General features: G+C 39.0%; 1 protein-coding gene across 4 annotated transcripts in view; it reads left to right on the forward strand.

The window, feature by feature from the left end:
* The first annotated feature begins 248 nt into the window (after positions 1-248).
* Positions 249-22026, forward strand: part of LOC127435022 (striatin-interacting protein 1 homolog) — a 30701-nt gene continuing 8923 nt past the window's right edge. The window contains exons 1-11 of one of the 4 annotated variants that reach the window (XM_051688134.1): positions 249-328; positions 5162-5231; positions 6643-6717; positions 8349-8536; positions 10184-10304; positions 15537-15605; positions 16182-16288; positions 16423-16550; positions 18995-19183; positions 19671-19721; positions 21775-22007. In XM_051688134.1, the coding sequence (XP_051544094.1) occupies positions 8419-8536; positions 10184-10304; positions 15537-15605; positions 16182-16288; positions 16423-16550; positions 18995-19183; positions 19671-19721; positions 21775-22007 (1016 nt within the window). In that variant the 5' untranslated portion in view covers positions 249-328; positions 5162-5231; positions 6643-6717; positions 8349-8418. Of the gene's footprint in view, positions 419-5161; positions 5232-6642; positions 6718-8348; positions 8537-10183; positions 10305-15536; positions 15606-16181; positions 16289-16422; positions 16551-18994; positions 19184-19670; positions 19722-21774; positions 22008-22026 lie in introns of all 4 variants that reach the window. The other 3 variants (XM_051688133.1, XM_051688131.1, XM_051688132.1) reach the window with 3 other exon arrangements.

The following is a 22026-nucleotide window of genomic DNA, read 5'->3' on the forward strand; positions in this document are numbered from 1 at the left end:
TTTGTACATTTATTCAATTTAATACATACATTCTGATATGCAAAGTATTGTTCGAAATTCAAATGAGAGAAATACAGCCAGTTTACCAAAGTGCAATATTGGCACTTGCTCATTCGTGATCGAATGTGCAGTGTGGGCGTGGCATGACGCACTCGTTACGTCAAACCACGCCCACGTCGGTGCCCCAGCGGCCAATGAGAGCGGAGGGGACGGATATTATTCTGAATTTGGAATCCAGCAGCATCTGCTTCAGTGTGACAGTGTGTGTTTCCGCGCGGCGACCAGAACTTCAGCCTGACAGATGCAGCAGCACAACGACGACATGGAGGTACCTGTACTTAATGATACTAACAGTAACAGACAGAAGTCTATGGCTCCAGACAGGGATGGGTTCAGCATACAGCAGAAGGATTCGGAGGTAATCCGAGGCGCAATGACAGTTTGCAGGGATAGTGGTGTGTGTGTGTGTGTGTGTGTGTGTGTGTGTGTGTGTGTGTGTGTGTGTGTGTGTGTGTGCGTGCGTGTGTGTGTGTGTGTGTGTGTGTGTGTCTGTGCGCGCGCGCAAGGTGGCTTGTTGCTGGGGGCTTTAAATACCATAGGTATTTGCATGGTGCTAAAAATTCCTTCACCCTATGAATCTGATCTAATGTGACTGGGTGATGGTTATATGGGTGATATTGGCATGCGTTGTCTATGTTATCATCTATGAAGGGTTATTTTATATAGACATGTGCATGCTGTACATACAAAATGTAACATTCTGACAGTCGTGTGTGTGCTGAGCATTTATGCAGTTAGCTCCTCATGTACATGTGTGTCCCTCACAATTGTAACCTGTCCATGTCGGTCCGCACAAATTCCTATGCATTATTATATGTATTTTAAAAACTGATTTTATAAGATTAACTTTAATATGTTATATTGGGGTTTAGGGGTCAAATTACTTTGGAGTCAATTGTGATGTCCTCTCAGGGATTCTACTGGTGAAATATTCCTTTACATTACATTCCTTATACATAAATTCTTATATTTGATTAGTGCATATTTTTTCTGTGTTTATATTGCATCTATCTTTCTATCTATCTATCTATCTATCTATCTATACTGTATCCATGGTCTGGAGTATTGAAGACCGCTTGCTGGAATGCACTCATTGCTCCAGTGTGTTGACATAAACATAGTTTAGATTATGATCGTTGAGAATATTGGATTTTTATATATATATATATATATATATATATATATATATATATATATATATATATGAGGAATTATCCATTATCTAGGACAGTGGTGGGGAGAGGAATTGAATGTACACCAAACTCCTCAAAGGTCAAAAAATGTAGTAGTCTGTCATTAAACTAGAGCATAATTTAGATTTGACCCTCTCTTGGTCTTTTGGTATGTGTTGGTATGTATGTAAGTACATGTTTGAGTTAGTGCTAAATTATATGGCTGCATTAAAAGAGTTGAATATTGACTGGGGGAGGGTGAGCATCCTTTGATGTTCGGTTGAGTAGCTCCATGTTGGCACAGGGCACCGTGTTGTGTTTCCCCCGTTTTGAGATGTGCTTTATGAATTAATCCGGTATGTTTCAAGGGGTGGAGGAGTGGTAAACTGCTGTTCAGTTCAGTTATGGTTTGGATTCAGATGTACTTTTAATTTGGCTTTGAATTTGATGTTAGATTTCATAACAACAAACTAAAAACCGGTAGGTTAAATCGCATTAACAAACATAATAGCATTGTCAATCGAGCATTACCCTCTCTCTTTAGGTACCATGTCAGATCATAAATATCTGGCATTGGTTTGAATCTGAAGTGACTGTTCTGGACTGTTCTACTTCTGGCAGGACAAAGTGGGCGTAAACTTTAGTAGAGGTGTCAGGACAGCTGTCAAAAGGAAAGCCCATCTCTCTCTCTCTCTCAGCTCTCAGTTAGAGCTTCACACCACGAGTATCAATGCCATCTGCTCCTAAAGACTAAAATAAAATGCTTCTGACTGTGCTGAAGTTGTGGGTGAGTTAGGAGGGAGAGAAAGAGGAAGAGACACAGAGAGAAGCGGGTAAACATAAAGAAATCATTAATGTAACATGCGCACAAATATAAAATTTACAATTCCGCCTGTGTGCATTATGCATTATACAGTATGATAATATGTGCATCTTTAATTTTCTCACATCCATAATAAAGTATTTTTCTTGCCCATAATTCATATACAGTGCCTTGCATATGTATTTAGGTCATTTTTTTCTGTATTTCTGTATTTTGATTTAAATGTATTTGTATTTCTAGCACTAAGTTGACATAAATGAAAAGCAGTTGTAAAGCTGCAGAGTAAAGATGCACCAGCCAAGTAATATCAAGTGCTCTTGCAATATCAGGATGAAGAGCGGATGAAGAGTGCATAAAACTGGCCTGTAGGCAAAAAAAGAGGCCATTACTCAAAAAGAACCATGTGAAAGCACATCTGAGTTTTGCCATAAAGCATAATGGTGACCCAGTTGTGATGGTTTAGAGGTCAGATGCCACCATTACAAACTTTTTAGGCAAAATTAGGCGGGAAAAAAAAGAGATATCCCAGATAGCACAATACTCTGAGATGGCTGTTTAAAATCTGGAAAGCATCATGATCATGATCATCATGATCTTAAAAAGAGCAGATTTTCACATTCTAAGTCATAAACATCTCAAAGACATCTGCTGAATGTATTTTTGACATCTGAGAAGAAACATCTTATGTAAGTATGGCAAACAATCTAAATAATACATCTTCCAGATGTAAACACAAATCAAATAGATATCCGATGTACTGTACGTGTACTATCAGGGATGTGGCAATTCAAACACTACGCACATTTCAAAAGCATCATACCTAAACTGAATACCTGTGCAGACTACAGGGAAATATTGCAAGACAACCTGTTTCCGTTTGCTGCAAAATAATGCTTGGAAGAAAGTCAAATTAGGTGAAAGACAGTGAAGGTCTTTTGCATGACACTATGGGGGTAATTCATTAAGAATGTATCGCACCTGTTAAGAGTGCAGTTTCACTCACTGTCTGTGCTGGTTTAGTGCCCAATTCCTTAAAGGAATTATGCGGATCAGGCAACGGCGCAAACACGCATAAAATATTAGTGAATTCGCCCCTTTATATCTAGTCTAGAATATCTCTAGACTATATAGGAGAATCTGATGTAGGCCTCAAGGGAGAATAAGGAACGTTCTAATTCAACTTTACATTCCTGACATCATTTATTCTCCTTCTCACAGCACAGAGTGTGTTCCTCAGGTGTTGTTTGTGCTGTGACTTAAATGTGAATTAAAAACCAACTTCCAGGATGCAACACATCTCCAGTTTACAAGAGACTCTGAAGGAGAAGTCTGGGAAATATGTTTCCCCCCATTTTTTTTGGGTGTTAGCAGATGTTAGTATGCAGTGGCACTGACAGAGCAAGAATCATGTTAGTGTGAATGTTGTGTGATCTTTTGAATCCATCAACTTTTAGTTTGTGAAGGTTTTTTATGTCTCACACTTTTGTAGCTCTTCATGAAAACTGAATACTACTTCTACTGCTACTGCAACAGCTACTATTGTAAAAAAGAAGATAAGTGCAGACTTGGCTAACAGTCAGCAGTCATTTATGCACACCACATCCTTTAGGTGGACACAGACTGGAATACCCAGCAGTCTTATTTCCTGTTACCATTTTTCATTATGTGGCTGCATCACATTGCTCACTTCTGCTATACTATATATGCAGTAAAAGTATTTATTTAGCTGGTCTTGGAAAAGTGCATTCTTTTGAATATGTTGTAATAATCAAAAGGTGGTGTAACAATACTCTATATCATGCCACGATAGCAATTAAAAAATGCAACAATAGGATATGCATTGCGGATATGTAAAATGTATTGTGATATAATGTGTTAAATTAGCTTTATCCATATCGTCAATTTTGACCAACAAAATGTTTGAACAACAAAAGACTTAATCAGTGTAGACCTAATGCATAATCTCTGCGTAATATAACCATAAATATTTATAATGGGAGTAGAGTTGCCAACTGTCTTGTATTAGCTGGCACAGTGGCACGTCCCTCATTTTGGCTGAAATAGAGAGGAAATGTTTTGCAAATGTCTTAGAAGTAATAAACAATTAAAAGATTTTCAATTAAAACTTTCTTGATTCAGGCTTTGTTTAAAGTATCATGAGAGTATCGAATCGTCAATTCAGTATCATGTATTGAACCGAATCGTGAATCATTACACCCCATAATAGAATGACAGTAAGCCAGCCAGTAATGGGACATAATACCACATAATGAAATTTGGTTTTCCTTTTATAGATGTCCCTTTACCCATTTTGTATTAGCATCTAGCTAAATTAATTACTTTAAAAATCTTTTTATTACATAAAGGTGAGTTGTGTAATTTATGCACCACTAGCGTCACCAAATGAAATCATAAAATAATGTCTGTTCTCAAACAGGTTTCTGAAACATGCCTGTCATCGGTTGATGCTCAAACAAACAATCCACCTGAAAATAGTTTTCCATTTGAGCACACTTTCATGCTATTTTCAACGTACTATGATTTGGGATGCATTCAAATCTTATTCTACTAGCATGGATTCATACCATCCATACTATTTAGGACGGAAGTATGGACACTTAAATGCAGTGTGTGCGTGTTTGTGCTTACAAGTGTCGCTATCAATTAGTATGCAGATACGCTTCTTATAATCTAGATCTTGTGCCTTCTCAGTAAGTGTAGTATATGCTGGGGTGATGGAAATGTTCACTTACATACAGCGTGTTTGTATGAGCATGTGTAATTGCTATCATGTAGATAACTCCCCCAGGACACTTGACATTCACAGGACGAGGCCAGTGCAAGTGACAGTTAATCCACACGGAAATGCTGACCATTTTGAACCACACCCAATCCACGCCCCATTTCCTTAACATTTTTCACTCTTTTGGTATCACTCTGTTGCCTTTGAAGCACTAGAGTAGTTTGTCCAAGGTAAACTGGCATAATTATAAGGAAAAGCACATGCTACAGTACTTCAGAGGTAGTGAAAACACTTCTAGGATGTTTGACAGGATGTTTCACTTTTGTTGTTCCAGTGAAATAAGTGCTTGCTTCTGTTCCATAGGGGTCCATGGAGTCCACCAACCTAGAGTTTGAATATGGGGACACAGACAGCTTCACTGCAGAACTCTCAGGTGGGTCATACACACAGACACACACATACAAATGTATTTTGTTTGTAACATTAGTAACATTACCTCTAAAAAAAAATAGCTGTAAGTGATTTTCCATTCTGGACCTTCCACCAGACTGAGCCGTTGAAGTAGCCATGCCCCCCCCCCTTTCCAAAAACCTGCACTCTGAAGACACGTGCACACACACACACTAGTGGTGGGGATCTTGATTCATCCCAGTGACTTGAGTCTTTTAAATCTGTTCACCAAAAAGATTCGTTCAGATTCATTATTTGATGATTTCTGCAAATTACAGCTTTGCAGCAGTTAATTTTTCAAATGCTGGCTTCACTTTTACCAAGAAACAGAAAAAGTTTAACAAAAGCCTAAATATTTGCACTGTAGACCAAAGCACATTTCCATTCATAATTCATGTCATTTTAACTGTGTCTTCAGTCATTTTTACACACTCATAAATTGGGAACGTTCAGTCTCAAATGACCGGCTCGACTGGTTCAGTGAAGGGGTGTATTCATTCAGTGGATCAAACCAATGAAATGCTCCTTCACAGCCCACACTCTAATGCTATTGGCTCATGCTGTAGTCATTCTTTAAAGCCAAGAAAAGCCACCAAAGTAGTCTCGTGCTTCAGAGTAGAGCTCATGGGCTTTGAAAGGGAGAGATGTCAGTGAATGACAAATATGAGTCAGTGTATGGAAATTAACAAGAATGATTCATTCAAAAAGACTCTTTCTTTCACGAATGAAACATCACTACTGTTTGCAGAGCCTAGGGCTGTTACAGAGACAGGTGTGATATTTCACGGCACCTATTATGGTGATATCTGACATCTAATAGGGGCATTTTCTGCATGCCATTTAATATAATAAAAATATATATAAAAAAATAACTTGGAGCACCTTTAACCTTTTTTGTTTTTTGCCAAAAACTATGTTTGCCATGGTACATGTTTGTAGGGTTTCCAAAATATTGTGCTTGAGAAAGCTCAAAGCTCAAAGTTCAAACTGGATGTAACTTGAGCTTTTTAGTTTCAAAATAGATGTTTTTATAGCTACATTTTGACTGTTTGTGTGCATGTTCAAATGCATTCCCAAAATGTTCAAATGTCATTTCAGTTCAAAAGTCTTTAAAAGAATATTAATGATTTCTACAAGAATCGGTCTATATCACAATGGTTTTATTTGGGCCTTAGGCCGAGAAAGTTTAAGAACCCCTGCTTTAGTATTTAGAGGATGAGTCTTCTGATAAAAATATGGGTCGTCGTGGTGTTTTATTTTGCATGAAAAATGCAGCATGACAATTAATGTTTTATTTTATAGAGTTTATTTTGCTGTGATAAATCAATGTTATGTTCTTGTTTTACTTTCAAAAGCCTTCTCTCTTTAATTCTGCCCCTCTCTCTTTGACACAGAGCTGTATAGCTACACAGAGGAACCAGAGTTCAGTCTAAACAGGGATTATTTTGAGGAAGACTTCAAGAATCATGGTAATGTAGCCATTGGCATTACTGTATATAATGGCTGTAGAGCTGTCATATGTTTCTGCAGTGGCTTCACCTAACACACTAACTCATGTTGTTTAAATTCTGTGTGTTTTGTGCTGGAATTACAGTGTGTGTAATGTGAGAAAGCACTTGGAGTGTCCTGGTGTTGTGAATGTGCTGAACAAGAGAGTGTGAGCTGATAAACTGAACGCCCGCGGGTGTAACATTTCCACCTGTGTTACAACTAGAGAAAGAGAACAGAAATGATTCATCAGCAAAGTGCGGCTGTTCTCTCTCTGCGAGAAAAGGAGAGCTTTAATGAATGTTTGTGTAGTTACAATGTGTGTTTGTGTGTAGCCTCAGGGTTAACTCTACCTGTTGTGTGGACATCTCACCTTGACAGACCTTTCTCTCTTTCTCTCGCTTGCTCTCTGATTGTCGTGGTGATTTAATTTGACACAAAGGAAAGTAAGGCTTTACAGCAGAAATCCAGTGTACACAAACTATCTACGGATTTGGCGAATACTTTACCAAGGGCATAATTAATCAGAGTGAGGTATGTACAGTAATTTGCATTCATAAATCCCTAACTCGTGTATGCGGTTGAGTAAAACTCAGGTCTGAAGGCATAGAGAGGTCACACAGAATTAGCAAGTGTTTGAATTTGTGTTGCCTTTCTCACGATCATTTGAACAACACAAATCCTGACTAATCTTTCTCACATGTGGAGAAAGGGAGAGAGAGAAAGTGAACGAAAGAATGGGAGGAATGACTCAGAAATTATTAACATTGACAGAATGAGAGTGTTATTAATGACTACGAAATGACCTATACACTCAAAAAATGAAGTCATTACCCTTACTTAATTGAATCTGAGAAAGTGTTTACAAGCAATTTAATCTATTTCATTCAAATTTAAAACAGTTTAATTGAGCCAACATAATTTAGTTGGATTAGGTCAAATCAATGCAATATATTTGGTTTAACTCAACTTTATTAGATTCATCTAACTTATGTTGATCCAACTTAATTTAAAGGTTTATTTAATTAATTGTCTTATGGTCCAAATTAAAAAAAAATTTTATTCGTTAGTATATGCCAGGTGAGCAAGTGTAAGGACAGTGAAACTGTTGCACTGTCAGTTTGATTGCAACTGCTTAAAGAGATAAGCAGCATTCAAATCAAACATTACTTGAAAGTGCCAGTCCATCCTCAACCAAAGCACAAGCACCCGTTTTCACCACAATATTAACCCCCCCAAACTCCAGCCAAACAAACACTACTTTTAAAAAATTATAAAACAGAACTGTAAAACTGAACAAAACTCATCTTGTTCTTATCTTGCTCAAAAATGCATAAAATAACACTTAGTTTCAACATTTGTTCACACCATTCAGTCCCCTGCAAAGCATGCTGGGAAATGGAAATCCCCTGGCCAGTTTCATCAATGCTACAAAAAATATTTATGTAGACCTTACTCAAATGGATTAAGTAAACTTTAATTTTACTAATTGAATTGAATTTAACGTAATACATTTTAGACAAAATGTTCTAGAATTGTGTTGCTTTAATTCATTTTAATTAAGTTAACCTGCCAAAATCCTTTTTTTTTTTTTTTTTTTTTTTTTTTTAAGTGTAGAGAACAGAGATTCAGTTCTTCTCTGAAACACATCTGTTCTCTACTCAGTGAAGGGAAGGAGGTGGATGGAGTTGAGTATGGAGGAGCAGAGGGCGTATGTCATGAAACTCCTGGATGCTCTGGAGGTCACAGATCGAGACAAGAGACTCAAAGTGGCCAGAGCCATCCTGTATTTGGCCCAAGGTACAAAAATTCAAGTGTGCAATTATACAGCAATACATAACTCAAAATACAAACAGTACATAAAAAAAAAAAAAATGCATGATAACTAAAAAAATACAGTATAATATAGTGTAATATAATATAATATTCTGTTCTATTATATTATATTATAAAATAATATATAATATAATTTCATATAATAGAATAATCAGTGGGGTCCAAAAGTCTGAGACCACATTGGAAAACAGGATTTTTTAAATTAATTAATTTATTAATGTTTTCAGTTAAAGGGATCATATCATTTTATTATTATTATTATTTATTTATTTTTCCTTGAGGTTCACTTATAATGTTAGTAAAGTTTTTTTTTTTTTTTTTTTTTTTGCATAATGTAGTATTAAATGACCTTTGTCCACCCTGTCTCTGGCTCTCTGTCTGAAACGCTCGTTTTCTGTGTTCTTCACCTTTAAGAATTGGCTACTGTCATGATTGGTGAACATCTTTGCATTTTGTTTGAATAAGCCACTCATTCCTAACTTTGGGATCCTTAGCAAGGCTATGCAGAGATGCAGTTTTTCCACAACCAGTAACAAAACAAAGTTACTTGCCATCTTAATCTTTTTGTTGTTAAAATCAAACTACAGTAACAATTGTACCGCTTTCAGTGTTGACCTCAGCCACTCTCTCATTCACCGTGAGGATTACATATGTTTTGGAGGTGGGTCTATTCAAATGAACACCACATTGTGATGTCACTATGTGGCCGATTTTAAAACGAGTTGTTTTTGCAGGGAGGAAACTTTAAATGCTCTTTTTGGGTTGGAGAGGAAGTTTTGAGTTCTGAAACTTACAGTATGCTTTTATAGTACAATGACCTCTTACATGTCAATATAAAGAGGAAACTTTGATTCCTCATGACATGGCCCCTTTAAACCTGTTTTTTTGGGGGGGGGATTTTCTTCCCTTTTCTCCCCAATTTGGAATGCCCAATTCCCATTGCGCATTAAGTCCTTGTGGTGGCGTAGTGACTCGCCTCAATCCAGGTGGCGGAGGATGAATCTCAGTTGCCTCCGCGTCTGAGATAGTCAATCCGTGCATCTTATCACGTGGCTTGTTGAGCGCGTTACTGCGGAGACATAGCGCATGTGGAGGCTTTACGCTATTCTCTGCGGCATTCACGCACAATGCACCACGCACCCCACTGAGAGCGAGAACCACATTATAGCAACCACGAGTAGGTTAATCCAACGTGACTCTACCCACCTTAGCAACCAGGCCAATTGGTTGCTTAGGAAGCCTGACTGGAGTCACTCAGCACGCCCTGGATTCGAACTTGTGACTCCAGGTGTTGTTAATCAGCGTCTTTATTTGCTGAGCTACCCAGCCCCCCCCCCAAACACTAAAGAATTCTGAAATTCATGTGCATTTTTCAATTCAAATATTCACTCAAATTGTTATTCTGAGTATTTAATTTGTCATTTAAAAATCTATATTAAATTAGGAAATAGGAGCATTTTCACTCATGGCCTCTGCTGGAGCAAGACTTTTGGACCCCACTATATTAAATAATAACGTAGCTTGCATGAACACGGTTTTCTTTTTAATAAAGTGATGGTCATTGTGTGGAAATAAGGGAATGTGTGTGTGTCCATTTGTTCATCCATATAGGTGTGTTTGATGAGTGTGACACAGAGACAGACGTCCTCTACTGGTCTCGACACAACGTCTTCCTCCTCTACGACATGGGCATCTTCACTGCTTTACTGGAACTCCTCAGCATGGAGATAGAGTGAGTGTGCTCATTTCCCAGAATGCATCATTCCCTGAGTTCAGATGGCTGACCGTTTGCTGAAGATAGGGACAAACAGACAGACAAAGGGTTAGATATTGAAAGACACAGACAGACAGACAGATTCCACGAGAGGAAGTGTTTGACAGTGCTTCTGTTTTATTCTTTTGCTTCTGAGAGTACAGGTTAGAAGCCACTCTGTCATGACTTCTGTTAGGGTTATGTTTAGGGTGCGGGTTAGGGTTAGTTTATAGTAATTATAGTTAGCTTTATATACTGTAAAAAAAATCTAGTCTATGGTAGGTCCACATTTAGATAACTGAGCAAACGTGTGTGTGTGTGTGTGTGTGTGTGTGTGTGTGTAAAAGTGATTAAGGGTTTCTGTGTCCCCTGGAGATCCCCTGGGCGCTGTGCTAATGAGACGTACAGCTTTCTCTTTTCTGTTTCTTAATACTTGCTGGGTACTGTAGCAGCTGCCTGGGTGGCACAGCGAGGTGGTTCCACTTCAATTTCAGCATTTTTTATTCAGCTAAATACACAGTATTATTATGTGAAGGCAAGCCTCACTATTACTTACTATTGTATTTAGGTTTTGTTCAAATACTTAAGCATTAAAATTTGACACATAATTTGCCCCTGCACATGTGCTAGGGGCATGAATGATACCTACATTTGTGCAGCTTGATGAAGAAAGGCATGTGTAACAGGTAAAGGATGGGCAAGGAGGAGGCGGGAAATGGCTGAACAATCAACATAAAATTTTAATGCATAAATGAACTTAAACAAACATAAACACACACAGCGCGGCCGTGCTTTTGAGCTTTCTCTCCGATATCACTTTAACAAGAAATTATGCCAATCAGCTTGACGAGCCAGACCACTCCCTTTCTCCCGCAAACAGACACACTACCACGCCACCATCCCTACAGCATGCTATTGCTTTTCTTAGCAATCAGACTTAGGATTTTCACCTGTTGGACGATTAATTAGGCAAAAAAATCAAATCGACTTTAAAGGAAGGACACGAGCAAAACATATGGACCAGAATTAGGGTTGGGAACTGAGAACTGGTTCTTGTTCAGAAACGGTTCCATTGGTTTCAATACCAAAACAAATGATTTTCATGACATTCAGATCAGTTAACAGTTCTCAAACAAGCATTCTTCTGCATATGTGGACGGACACTGTGAAAATCCTTTCACAGTTTTTCCTGCACCACTCAAACACTTCGGCACCTTTATTGAATCAGCAGTGCGAAACATACAGTGTGACCAGTGTAGTCCGATTCCCAAACGAATGACTGTTATGAGTGGGTTCTTTTGAATATACTGCATTAAACAGATATACAGAAATGCAGCTGGTTCTCATGCCGGAGCTTGAGCTCGACTTGTTCACGGCCGCGGGAATCTGGAGCCTATCGCCTACCAGCCTGCTTTAAAAACACTGACTTGAAAACCATACATGACATAACGGGTTACGTGGCTACGTGGTAGTTTTACGTGACTTCCTAATCTGCCCTCAAACAAACATGGCACACCACTGTATTTGTGTACAGCTTTTACTCCTGTTTTTGAGGACATATTTAAACATACACAGTAATGCAATCCAACGTTATTACATTGCTCAACAAGATTGACAGAGAGAATATCTACGCTCAAGACGACATATTGTATGATCTTTTTAATGTGGCTTAACTAGCCAAGGGCTATAAAATGTAACAGTGGAATCATTAAAAACATTGGTATAGCAGATGGGTATATTTAGATTTTTGCCATAGCATGTAATATTTTCTTTACGTCCTGATTGAGAATTCCACCAACAGTGCATTCAGAAAGAATTCAGACCCCTTCATTGTTTTCACATTTTATGTTGCAGCCTTATGCTAAAATGCTTTAAACAATTATTTTTTCACATCAGTCTACACTCCATGCCCCAAAATGACAAAGCAAAAAACAGATTTTTGATAACTTTGCTTTATTAATTTATTAAAAAGAAAAAACAGAAATATCACATTGACATAAGTATTCAGACCTTTTGCTATGACACTTAAAATTTAGCTCAGGTGCATTCCATTTCTCTGGATCATCTTTGAGATGTTTATACACTTTGATGGAGTCCACCTGGGGCAAATTCAATTGACTGGACATGATTTGGAAAGGCACACACCTGTCTATATAAGGTCTCAGAGCTGAAAATGCATATCAGAGCAAAAAATAAGCCATGAGATCAAAGGAACTGCCTACAGAGCTCAGAGACAGGATTGTGTTGAGGCACAGATCTGGGGAAGGCTTCAAAACAATTTCGGCAGCATTGAAGGTTCTTAAGAGCACAGTGGCCTCCATAATTCTTAAATGGAAGAAGTTTGGAACAACCAGGACTCTTCCTAGAGCTGGCCGCCCAGCCAAACTGAGCAATCGAGGGTAAGGGCCTTGGTAAGAGAGATGGCCAAGAACCCGATGGTCACTCTGGTTGAGCTCCAGAGATCATGTGTGAAGATGGGAGAAACTTGCAGAAGGACAACCATCACTGCAACTCTACCGGTCTGGGCTTTATGGCAGAGTGGCCAGACGGAAGCCTCTCCTCAGTGCAAGACACATGAAAGCCCGCACCTAATGGACTGTGTGAAACAAGATTCTCTGGTCTGATGAAATGAAGATTGAACTGTTTGGCATCAATTCCAAGTATCATGTCTGGAGGAAACCAGGCACCGCTCATCACTTGCGCAATACCATCCCAACGGTGAAGCATGGTGGTGGTAGCATCATGCTGTGGGGTTTTTTTCAGCGGCAGGGACTGGGGGACTAGTCAGGGTTGAAGGAAAGCTGAACGCAGCAAAATAAAGAGATATCCTTAATGAAAACCTGAGCAATTAGGACCTCAGACTGGGCCGGAAGGTTCACCTTCCAACAGGACAATGACCCTAAGCACACAGCCAAGACAATGCAAGAGGGACTTATGGACAACTCTGTGAATGTCCTTGTGTGGCCCAGCCAGAGCCCGGACTTGAACCCAATCGAATACCTCTGGACAGACCTGAAAATGGCTGTTTACCGACGGTCCCCATCCAACCTGACAGAGCTTGAGAGGATCTGCAGAGAAGAATGGTAGAAAATTCCCAAATCCAAGTGTGCAAAGCTTGGTGCATCATACCCAAAAAGACTTGAGGCTGTAATCGCTGCTAAAGGTGCTTCAACTAAGTACTGAGATAAGGGTCTGAATACTTATGTCAAATAAATTTGCAAAGTTATTAAAAATCTGTTTTTTGCTTTGTCATAATATAATTTAAAGCTTTTTAGCATAAGGCTGCAACATTACAAAATGTAAAAAAAAAAAAAAAAAATGAAGGGGTCTCAATACTTTCTGAATGCACTGTATGTACTTACTAACAGATAACCATGATCTTCCTAACTAAGTGAATAGCTGGCCAAAAATCCCCTTACAAACAAAAACAATGCACAAAATTAGATGAGAAGAGTGTAAGGAAAGCGAACAAATTTGGTAACTATAATAACTTGATTTAATGATTAATGATTGAATGATCAGTTGCAGAGGACACAAGTGTTTATCTAAATTTAAGAAAAATAAAAATCCAATTTGCTGTCAGCAAAACCTAACCTGTGCAGATACTAGGACGCTAGTTGTCAAAAGCAACGGTAGCAAATCAGCATTCTCATACAACAAGCGGACAACTCTCAAATTGACACTCTTCTGCCTGTAATTCATAAAATAAATTACAAAAAAATCACTTACAGCAACTTTAAATCTTGTGAGACTTAAATCATAGTGATTACTGGATGGTTGTTGATATGACAGTTTGTAGTTAAAGATACACATTAAGACTTTTGTTGTAATTAGTGGTATTTTATGATTAAAAAAAGGATGATTTAATAACATTAAAAAGACTGTAAACCCACCTTTTGAAAAATATGGTCTGTTGAAATATGAAATCATCTCATCACTTAGTAACAGGCTACGAGGGCAGTAAATCCAATAATCAATGCATTTTTTATTTCCAAATATTTCTTTCTTAAAAAATACTAAAGGAATTGTTCTTGGAACCATTAAAGAGCCTGAATCGTTAAGAGTAATCTTAATTGGACCTGGAATCGTTAAATTTCTTATGATTCCCAACTGGAACCAGGATATCATAGAGACTAGGGGGTGGGCTTTTTTGGTTTTGGTCAGTAAGCAACACCTTACCAACCACATAGCAACACCCTGGCAAGCATCCACAGTACCCTAGCACGAAGGCAATACATTTTGCATGCAAAACACCACTGACAAATTCATCGGAAAACATTAAATTCTAGGTGTATGTAACAATAACATGTACAATTTTAAACAGTATTATGATAGACACTTTTCATCCACTGCATTTAAGTAAAAAGACATAATTTAAAAAAAACATAATGCACATACAGGTATAATGTGTTAATCCCTCTCGCACCTGTTGTCATTTCTCCATAATAAGGTCTTTCTTTATTTCCTGCACCACCACCCCTCTTTTTCTCCTTTTTTTCCCCTATCTCTTTTGTTAAGAGTGCAGCAGTGTGGTCTGTCTGTGGTCACTGCTTCAGAGAAACTCTGGCCACTTTGCCTCTCCTCTCTCAAGCCTCTGACTGGGGGATTTCATGGGTTTGTACTTCCTCTCATCAGCCCAGACAGAGACCATACTGCTGTCCCTTCAGCAGCTCAGCTTCTTCTCTGGTTTACAACAGCATAATTTGAATAATTAGTCTTGAGCCCTCCGGCAACTCTTAGCATTGATTCATATTCAGCCAAGCACACCTTATTCATGGTTGACTTTGGGAGGCAGCTTATCAGGTGCAATAAGTTGGTATTTGTGCAGGGTATAAATGATTAGTTGACGCATAACATGTTCATAGACTTTTATCACCAAAATATTTTTGGTTAAAATGTATATGAATGTATAAGGGAAACCATGTATAAGGGTACTTCCTTAAATAATTTCAGTTCAACTACACAAATATGAATCCTTTTAGGGTCTTGAAGAGTGATAAACATTGGCTGTTGAAAAACCCATATCCGCTGACCTCTAGTCTTGGGATTGGACTGCATTGCTTGTTTGCCTTTCATTTATATTGTATTATGTGGCTCTGCAATAAAATAGGCTGGTTGTAATGAGTCTGTTGACGCAGTTGTTATGTAAGTTAGTCCACAGAGTGCTCTTAAATTTACATTTTGATTTATTATTGTTGCCTTTTCTTTCAGTAATAACCAGGCATGCAGCAGCGCGGTAAGAAAACCAGCTATATCTCTGGCAGACAGCACTGAATTTAGGTAAGATTCCCATTGGGACTAATTCAACCTTTGCAATCATTTATCCTGCACAGAAACACATATGCGCACTCATACCATTGCCTCACCTCATCCAACCCACAATCCACTTATCACATTTACGTCAAAATGGATTCTAGGCATCTTGTGGGAGACTTGCAGAGAAAACCTGGGCAGCCTCACCTGCCTTCATATCTTTGAGTGCTTTACTGTGATACTCAATATCTAGGTGCCATTTTGCTGTAACTGCTCACTTTGACTAAATCTGTACAGGCAATCCATATGTTGTTATCCTGTAATGCTGCTTGCTTAAGCTGATTGTAGAGGTGATAATATCAGTGACATGAACTGCCCACTTGTATTCATATGAATGGGAGAAATCAGAATTCCATAAATGGCAGCTATAGTCCCACCTTACAGTTAAAAGAGCCAGTCGCTATATGACCGCTAAGTGAACTGACTTGCCATAAAGGGACTATGATAATACTCACTCTCAGTCAAAATAATACATAAAGACACACGCATGCATACACAAACACACAAAGTAAACAGTAAATGCATTTGTATTGTGTTATGAAGGGTTCTACTAAGCATCATGTATTTGATGGTGGAGACCATTCGTGTGGAAATGGAGGGTGACAACCCAGAGAGGAAAGCAGCGAGAGAGGCCTTCAAAACAGAGTTGGGTGAGAAAGACTTGAAATCTGTGTGTCTTTAAGTCTTAGAGACTATAATCTGTAAAGAGAGAGAGAGAGTATTAAGAGTGTTTGGCAGTTGACCTTCTATATGGCGCAGTGATTAACCTCCTTCCCCCTCTCAGGTTCACCCCTTTATAACGGCGAGCCCTTTGCCCTTCTCCTCTTCACCATGGTAACCAAGTTTTGCAGCATGAATGCGCCCCATTTCCCCATGAAGAAAGTGCTGCTCCTACTGTGGAAGACCATTTTGGTCAGTCTAATCAGAATTACTGTTGATTCTATTATGTTCTGTTTTGTTCTATAGATAGAAGCAATAATCACTCTATTACGTTTCATTCCATAGATGACTTCTTAGTCTTTTCTATTCTATTCTATTCTATTCTACACTTACAATTAGTTATTTAGCAGATGCTTTTATCCAAAGCGATTAGAGGAGGGCTGAGTGGAAAAAATGGTCAGAGATGTGCAGAGGAGTAATAAGAAGATTATTATAGATAAAGTTACAGGTAAGGATGAGATCTAGCTGTTTTCCTGCTCTGTGTGTTGCAGGGGTGTGCATTCTTATAAGGTCAAATGTGGTCAGGAGAGCTAGGAAGTCAGCCGCTTGAGGTTTGTCCTCAGCGTGGTGTGGTGATGGCGTAGTGGGCTAAAGCACATAACTTCGACCACATCAAGTTCGATCCCCACAGCCAGCACCGTTGTGTCCTTGAGTAAGGCACTTAACCCCAGGTTGCTCCAGGGGAATTGTCCCTGTAATAAGTGCACTTATTTGGGTAAAAGCATCTGCCAAATGCATAAGTGTAAATGTAAATGTTGCCCAGGTGGATGTTGAAATCCCCAAGGACCACCAGCGGAATGCCATCCTCAAGGAATGAGGATAGCAGCATGTCTAGCTCTTCGATGAAGTTGCCATGTTGACATGGAGGACAATAAATGACCAAAAAGTGAATTTTAGCAGGATTAGTGGCAGTTATGGCATGATATTCGAAAGATGTTTTATTGCAGAGAGATCTGAGAGGAGTGAATTTCCACCCCGCACAGACAGATGAGGGTTGTGGGTGAAAGAGAAGTCTGTGGAGAGGGCTGAGGGAGTCGCAGTGTTGTCTGCGTTGATCCCTGTCTCAGTCAGAGCCAAAACATTGAGTTTTGATTGACTGGTGAAGGCAGGGATGAAGTCAGCTTTGTTGACAGCTGACTGGCAATTCCAGAATCCAACTGAGAAAGAGAAGGACTATGATGTGGCAGTACAAAGCAATCTTAGAGTGCTCTGGAGTGCATCCTCTCCCACGTGCCTGTATAGATTTTCGCCTAGAGTAAACCACAGGAATAAACTGAAAATAAATTTTACAAGCATAACAAGGAAATAGAAGTAGAATAAGAAAAAGAGAGAAAAAGGAAAACTTAGCATAGTGCATGGTGCCTTGTCGGGGTCCTTGCTCAGTGGACTCGTGCATTTAGACTCGCAGGTCTTTACCCGAGTTAGGGCTGCACACTAGAAGGGCTGTCACTTCCGCTTAAGTGCTAACCGCTACTTAAAGGAATAATTCACCCCAAAATTAAAATTTTCTCATGATTGACTCACCTTTAAACCATCCCAGATGTGTATGTCTTTCCTTCTTCAGCAGAACTGAAATTTCAGCTCTGTATGTCCATACAGTGCAAGTGAATGGGTGCCATCAGGCTGGTGGCTGTTTGGCATATTTAGGCAGCATAAAAGTAGTCCACACGACTCAACCCATCTTTTATGCTGCCTAAATATGCCAAACAGCCAGCGGCCTGATGGCACCCATTCACTTGCATTGTATGGACATACAGAGCTGAAATGTGCTTATAAAAATATAAGACATACACATCTTGGATGACTTAAAGGTGAGTAAATCATAAGAGAATTTTTATTTTTGGGTGAATCAATCCTTTAAATACTCATTTCTGCAGAGCTGAGTACACCCCTGAAATGAGCAATTCAAAGTCTAAAAGTGACTATGTTGTTATGTTGCCTGAAACTCCAGCTGAATTGCTCTAAACTAGCCACTAAAAGTTTACCTTAACAGTCAGTGAAGTGCAGTAGAATCTCCAGTACAACAGAAAAACAAGCTACTGCTACAGTTCACTCTGAAAGACAAAAATGCTTCTCCCTAATCTGTTTCATTCTATAGATAGATGAATGCTTCTATGTCATAGATAGATGACTATTTTTCTATTCTATAGTTGACTGCTTATTCTATTCGGTTTCATTCCATAGTTAGATGACTGTGTATTCTATTCTATTCTATTCTGTTTGTATGCCATAGAGAGATGACTTGTTATTCTATTTTATTCTGTACCATATCTAGATTGCTTATTCTATTCTGTTCTACAAAAGATACCATAGATAGATAACTGTTTATTCTATTCGGTTTCATTCCATTGATAGATGATTGCTTATTCTATTTTATTTCTTTTAATTCCATATATAAATGACTGCTTATTCTGTTCTATTCTATTCCATTCTCAGAAGATACTTCATAATCTTTTTGTATATATTTGTAGACAATTTTTGTATGCACATTTGCTTAATGTGAACACTGTGTTTACCATGTACTCTTTCCACTGTAAATCAGATGGTGTGGCTCTAGTTAGCAACAAACCTGCATACATACAAATAGTGCTCTGTCCATTGATTTTTGCATGTGTGTGTGTTGTTGTGCTTCTCAGTTCACATTGGGAGGTTTCGAGGAGCTGCAGGAGATGAAGGTGAGAATGAGAGAGCGGTTTAATCTGCCGCCCCCCCCTGAGGACAGCATTAAGGTTGTGCGAAATATGCGAGCTGCCTCCCCTCCTGCCTCGGCCATGGAACTCATCGAACAGCAGCAGCAGCAGAAGAGAGGACGCAGGAGTCGCAGGGTATGAGAAACTAACATACAAATGTAAATGGATTTCAAAGCAGTTGCACCAGCAGACAGTGGTTCAATATGCTTCAACATTAATAAAAGCTAATGTCATATACCATGTGGAGATACCAGGATGAGTTCAGGTCTCTTCACACACTCTATACTGTACACACAAACTCTCATGTGTATAAAACTATTAAAGCCAATATTTGAAACACAAAACATAGAATTTTCAAAAATAAGCCATGTTTTCTTTCAAGTTTTCCAATCTGTGCTTATTACTGTACTAATACTACGGTACATTCTTTAAAGACAGACTACATGCCTGTGGTCAGGGTTTCTGGCCTTCAGACCCTTTACGCCTCTCCTTCCTTTCTATCTTTGTCTCTCTGTAAGGTCTCTATAACCCTTTCTCATTTCTCCCCTTTTCATACTTTCCTTCTCTCTGGATTTTCTCTTCCCTGTTGGCTCATTCCCGTGTCTTCCTTGTGTCCCTACAGAGTGCCTTTGTTGATAGCTTGGAAGGAGACAGTCCCTATGCCAAGAAACAGGTCTTTACCCAAAAACCCCTTTTGTGCATTCTCTTTGTTGTGGGCTGGCCTTGCACTCCTCCACTCTCTTCTCCTTCACAACAATTTGTTCAATTTTGTTTTTTCTGTTAAACATTATTTGGGGGAGAGAATGTTTCCAAGATATGCAGCTGGTCATGGTCATGAGGGCTACTGGACATGGTGAACATTAGCAGGACTCTCTCTCTCTCTCTCTCTCTCTCTCTCTCTCTCTTTCTCCCTCTCTGCTCTTTTCCTCTCTTTCCATTTCCACATATTCTCAGTCAATGAGATCCACATAGACACACTCTGGCTCCCACTAGCTAGCAGAATGGCTTCTTCTCAATCACAGCTGAGTCACCTTTGCTCATTGCCTCAGTACTGCCCACAAATATACTCATACATTGACTGCACTGGGACGAACGATGGCACTCCACTAATGCACCTCATGCCTGATGCTTGCTCTGAATCTTGCATTTCATCCGTTTGAAGAAACACTAGCGATGTAAAGAACTATTGTTTTGTGCCTTTGTTGAAATTCATTTGCACAACAGGAATGTTAAAAAAGAAGCTGCAGTGTTTTATCTGGAATGTGTCGGACTCTTTAAGGTTTTGTGATGCTTATTTTTTTACAGATTTAAGGAAAAGTAAGTTTTAAGTGATAAGCTCTAAGCAATGGATAGTAAACATATTCAGAGTTTTATACTTTATTGTCAGGCTGAAAAATAAAAAATACAACCCTTGCAAATTATATTGTGTGATCTTAAAGGAAAAGTCTGGGTTCAATACAAATTAAGCTCAATTGACAGCATTTGTGGCATAATGTTGATTTCCACAAAAAATTATTTCAACTCATCCGTCCTTTTCTTTAAAAAAGGCTAAATTCAAGGTAACAGTGAGGCACTTACAATGGAAGTGAATGGGGCCAATTTTTGGAGGGTTTAAAGGCAGAAATGTGAAGCTTCTAATTGTATCAAAGCTTTTTCATTACATTTTTCTGTGAAAACGTATGTATTATTTGAGCTAAGTTGTTTAAATCGTCATGCTTACAGTCATTTTAGGGTTTGTTGACATTACATCGTCATGGCAACAAAGTTGTAAAATTGGTTATAAATTTACACAGAAATGGTATGCGATTTTATCGCATTAAAATCGTGTTAACACGCATATTGTTTATGTCTTGTGGCTATACTTTTGAAATGGTGAGTATTTTATTGTTTACAGATTGGCCCTATTGACTTCATTGTAAGTGCCTCACTGTAACCCCTTTTTTTTTTTCCTCCCCTTTTCTCCCCAATTTGGAATGCCCAATTCCCAATGCGCTCTAAGTCCTCGTGGTGGTGTAGTGACTCGCCTCAATCCGGATGGCAGAGGATGAATCTCAGTTGCGTCCACGTCTAAGACCATCAATCCACGCATCTTATCACGTGGCTTGTTGAGCGCGTTACCGCAGAGACATAGCGTGTGTGGAGGCTTCACGCTATTCTCCGCGGCATCCACGCACAACTCACCACATGCCCCACTGAGAGCGAGAACCACATTATAGCAACCACGAGGAGGTTACCCCATGTGACTCAACCACCCTAGCAACTGGGCCAATTTGGTTGCTTAGGAGACCTGGCTGGAGTCACTCAGCATGCCCTGGATTCCAACTTGTGACTCCAGGGGTGGTAGTCAAAGTCTTTACTCGCTGAAAAACCTAGGCACCATTTTTTTTTTTTATATGATAATCAACATTATGCCACAAATGCTGTAGATTGAGCTTAATTGGTATTGAACCTGGAATATTCCTTTTAATATGAGTCTTCAAAATTAAATTGCTCAGAACAGCAAAAAAAAAAATTAAAAAAAATAAAACAAAAATATATACTTATCAGTTATTTAATAAATTGTAACAAATGTAACTAAATCAGATTCACACTGTGTAATTAATGTATAATTATTAATTGATGGATTTGGGCCTTGTTAAATGGCTTTATTACCCCAAAGAGATTCAATTTTAGGTTTCAAAGCAATATATATTTATATTTTATTACACTTCCTCCTTCTCTTGCAGCCCCTGGTCAAGCAGGACAGTCTGGACACGTACAATGAACGGGACCCTTTCAAGAATGATGACACCCGGGATGAGGAGGAGGACCCAGAGGACGTGGACAGCGGCATTGAGGGAGAGGTCGACCCCCTCGACAGAGACGTCATCATCCAACCGCCGCCCCCCCCACCACCGCTGCGGCCCCCCACTGAGAGAGTGTCCTTCCCCAAGGGACTGCCTTGGGCCCCCAAAGTCAGGTAAGACAGGTAGAAGTTT

This window comes from Myxocyprinus asiaticus, chromosome 45 (genome assembly GCF_019703515.2).
Source record: "Myxocyprinus asiaticus isolate MX2 ecotype Aquarium Trade chromosome 45, UBuf_Myxa_2, whole genome shotgun sequence".
NCBI lineage: Eukaryota > Metazoa > Chordata > Actinopteri > Cypriniformes > Catostomidae > Myxocyprinus > Myxocyprinus asiaticus.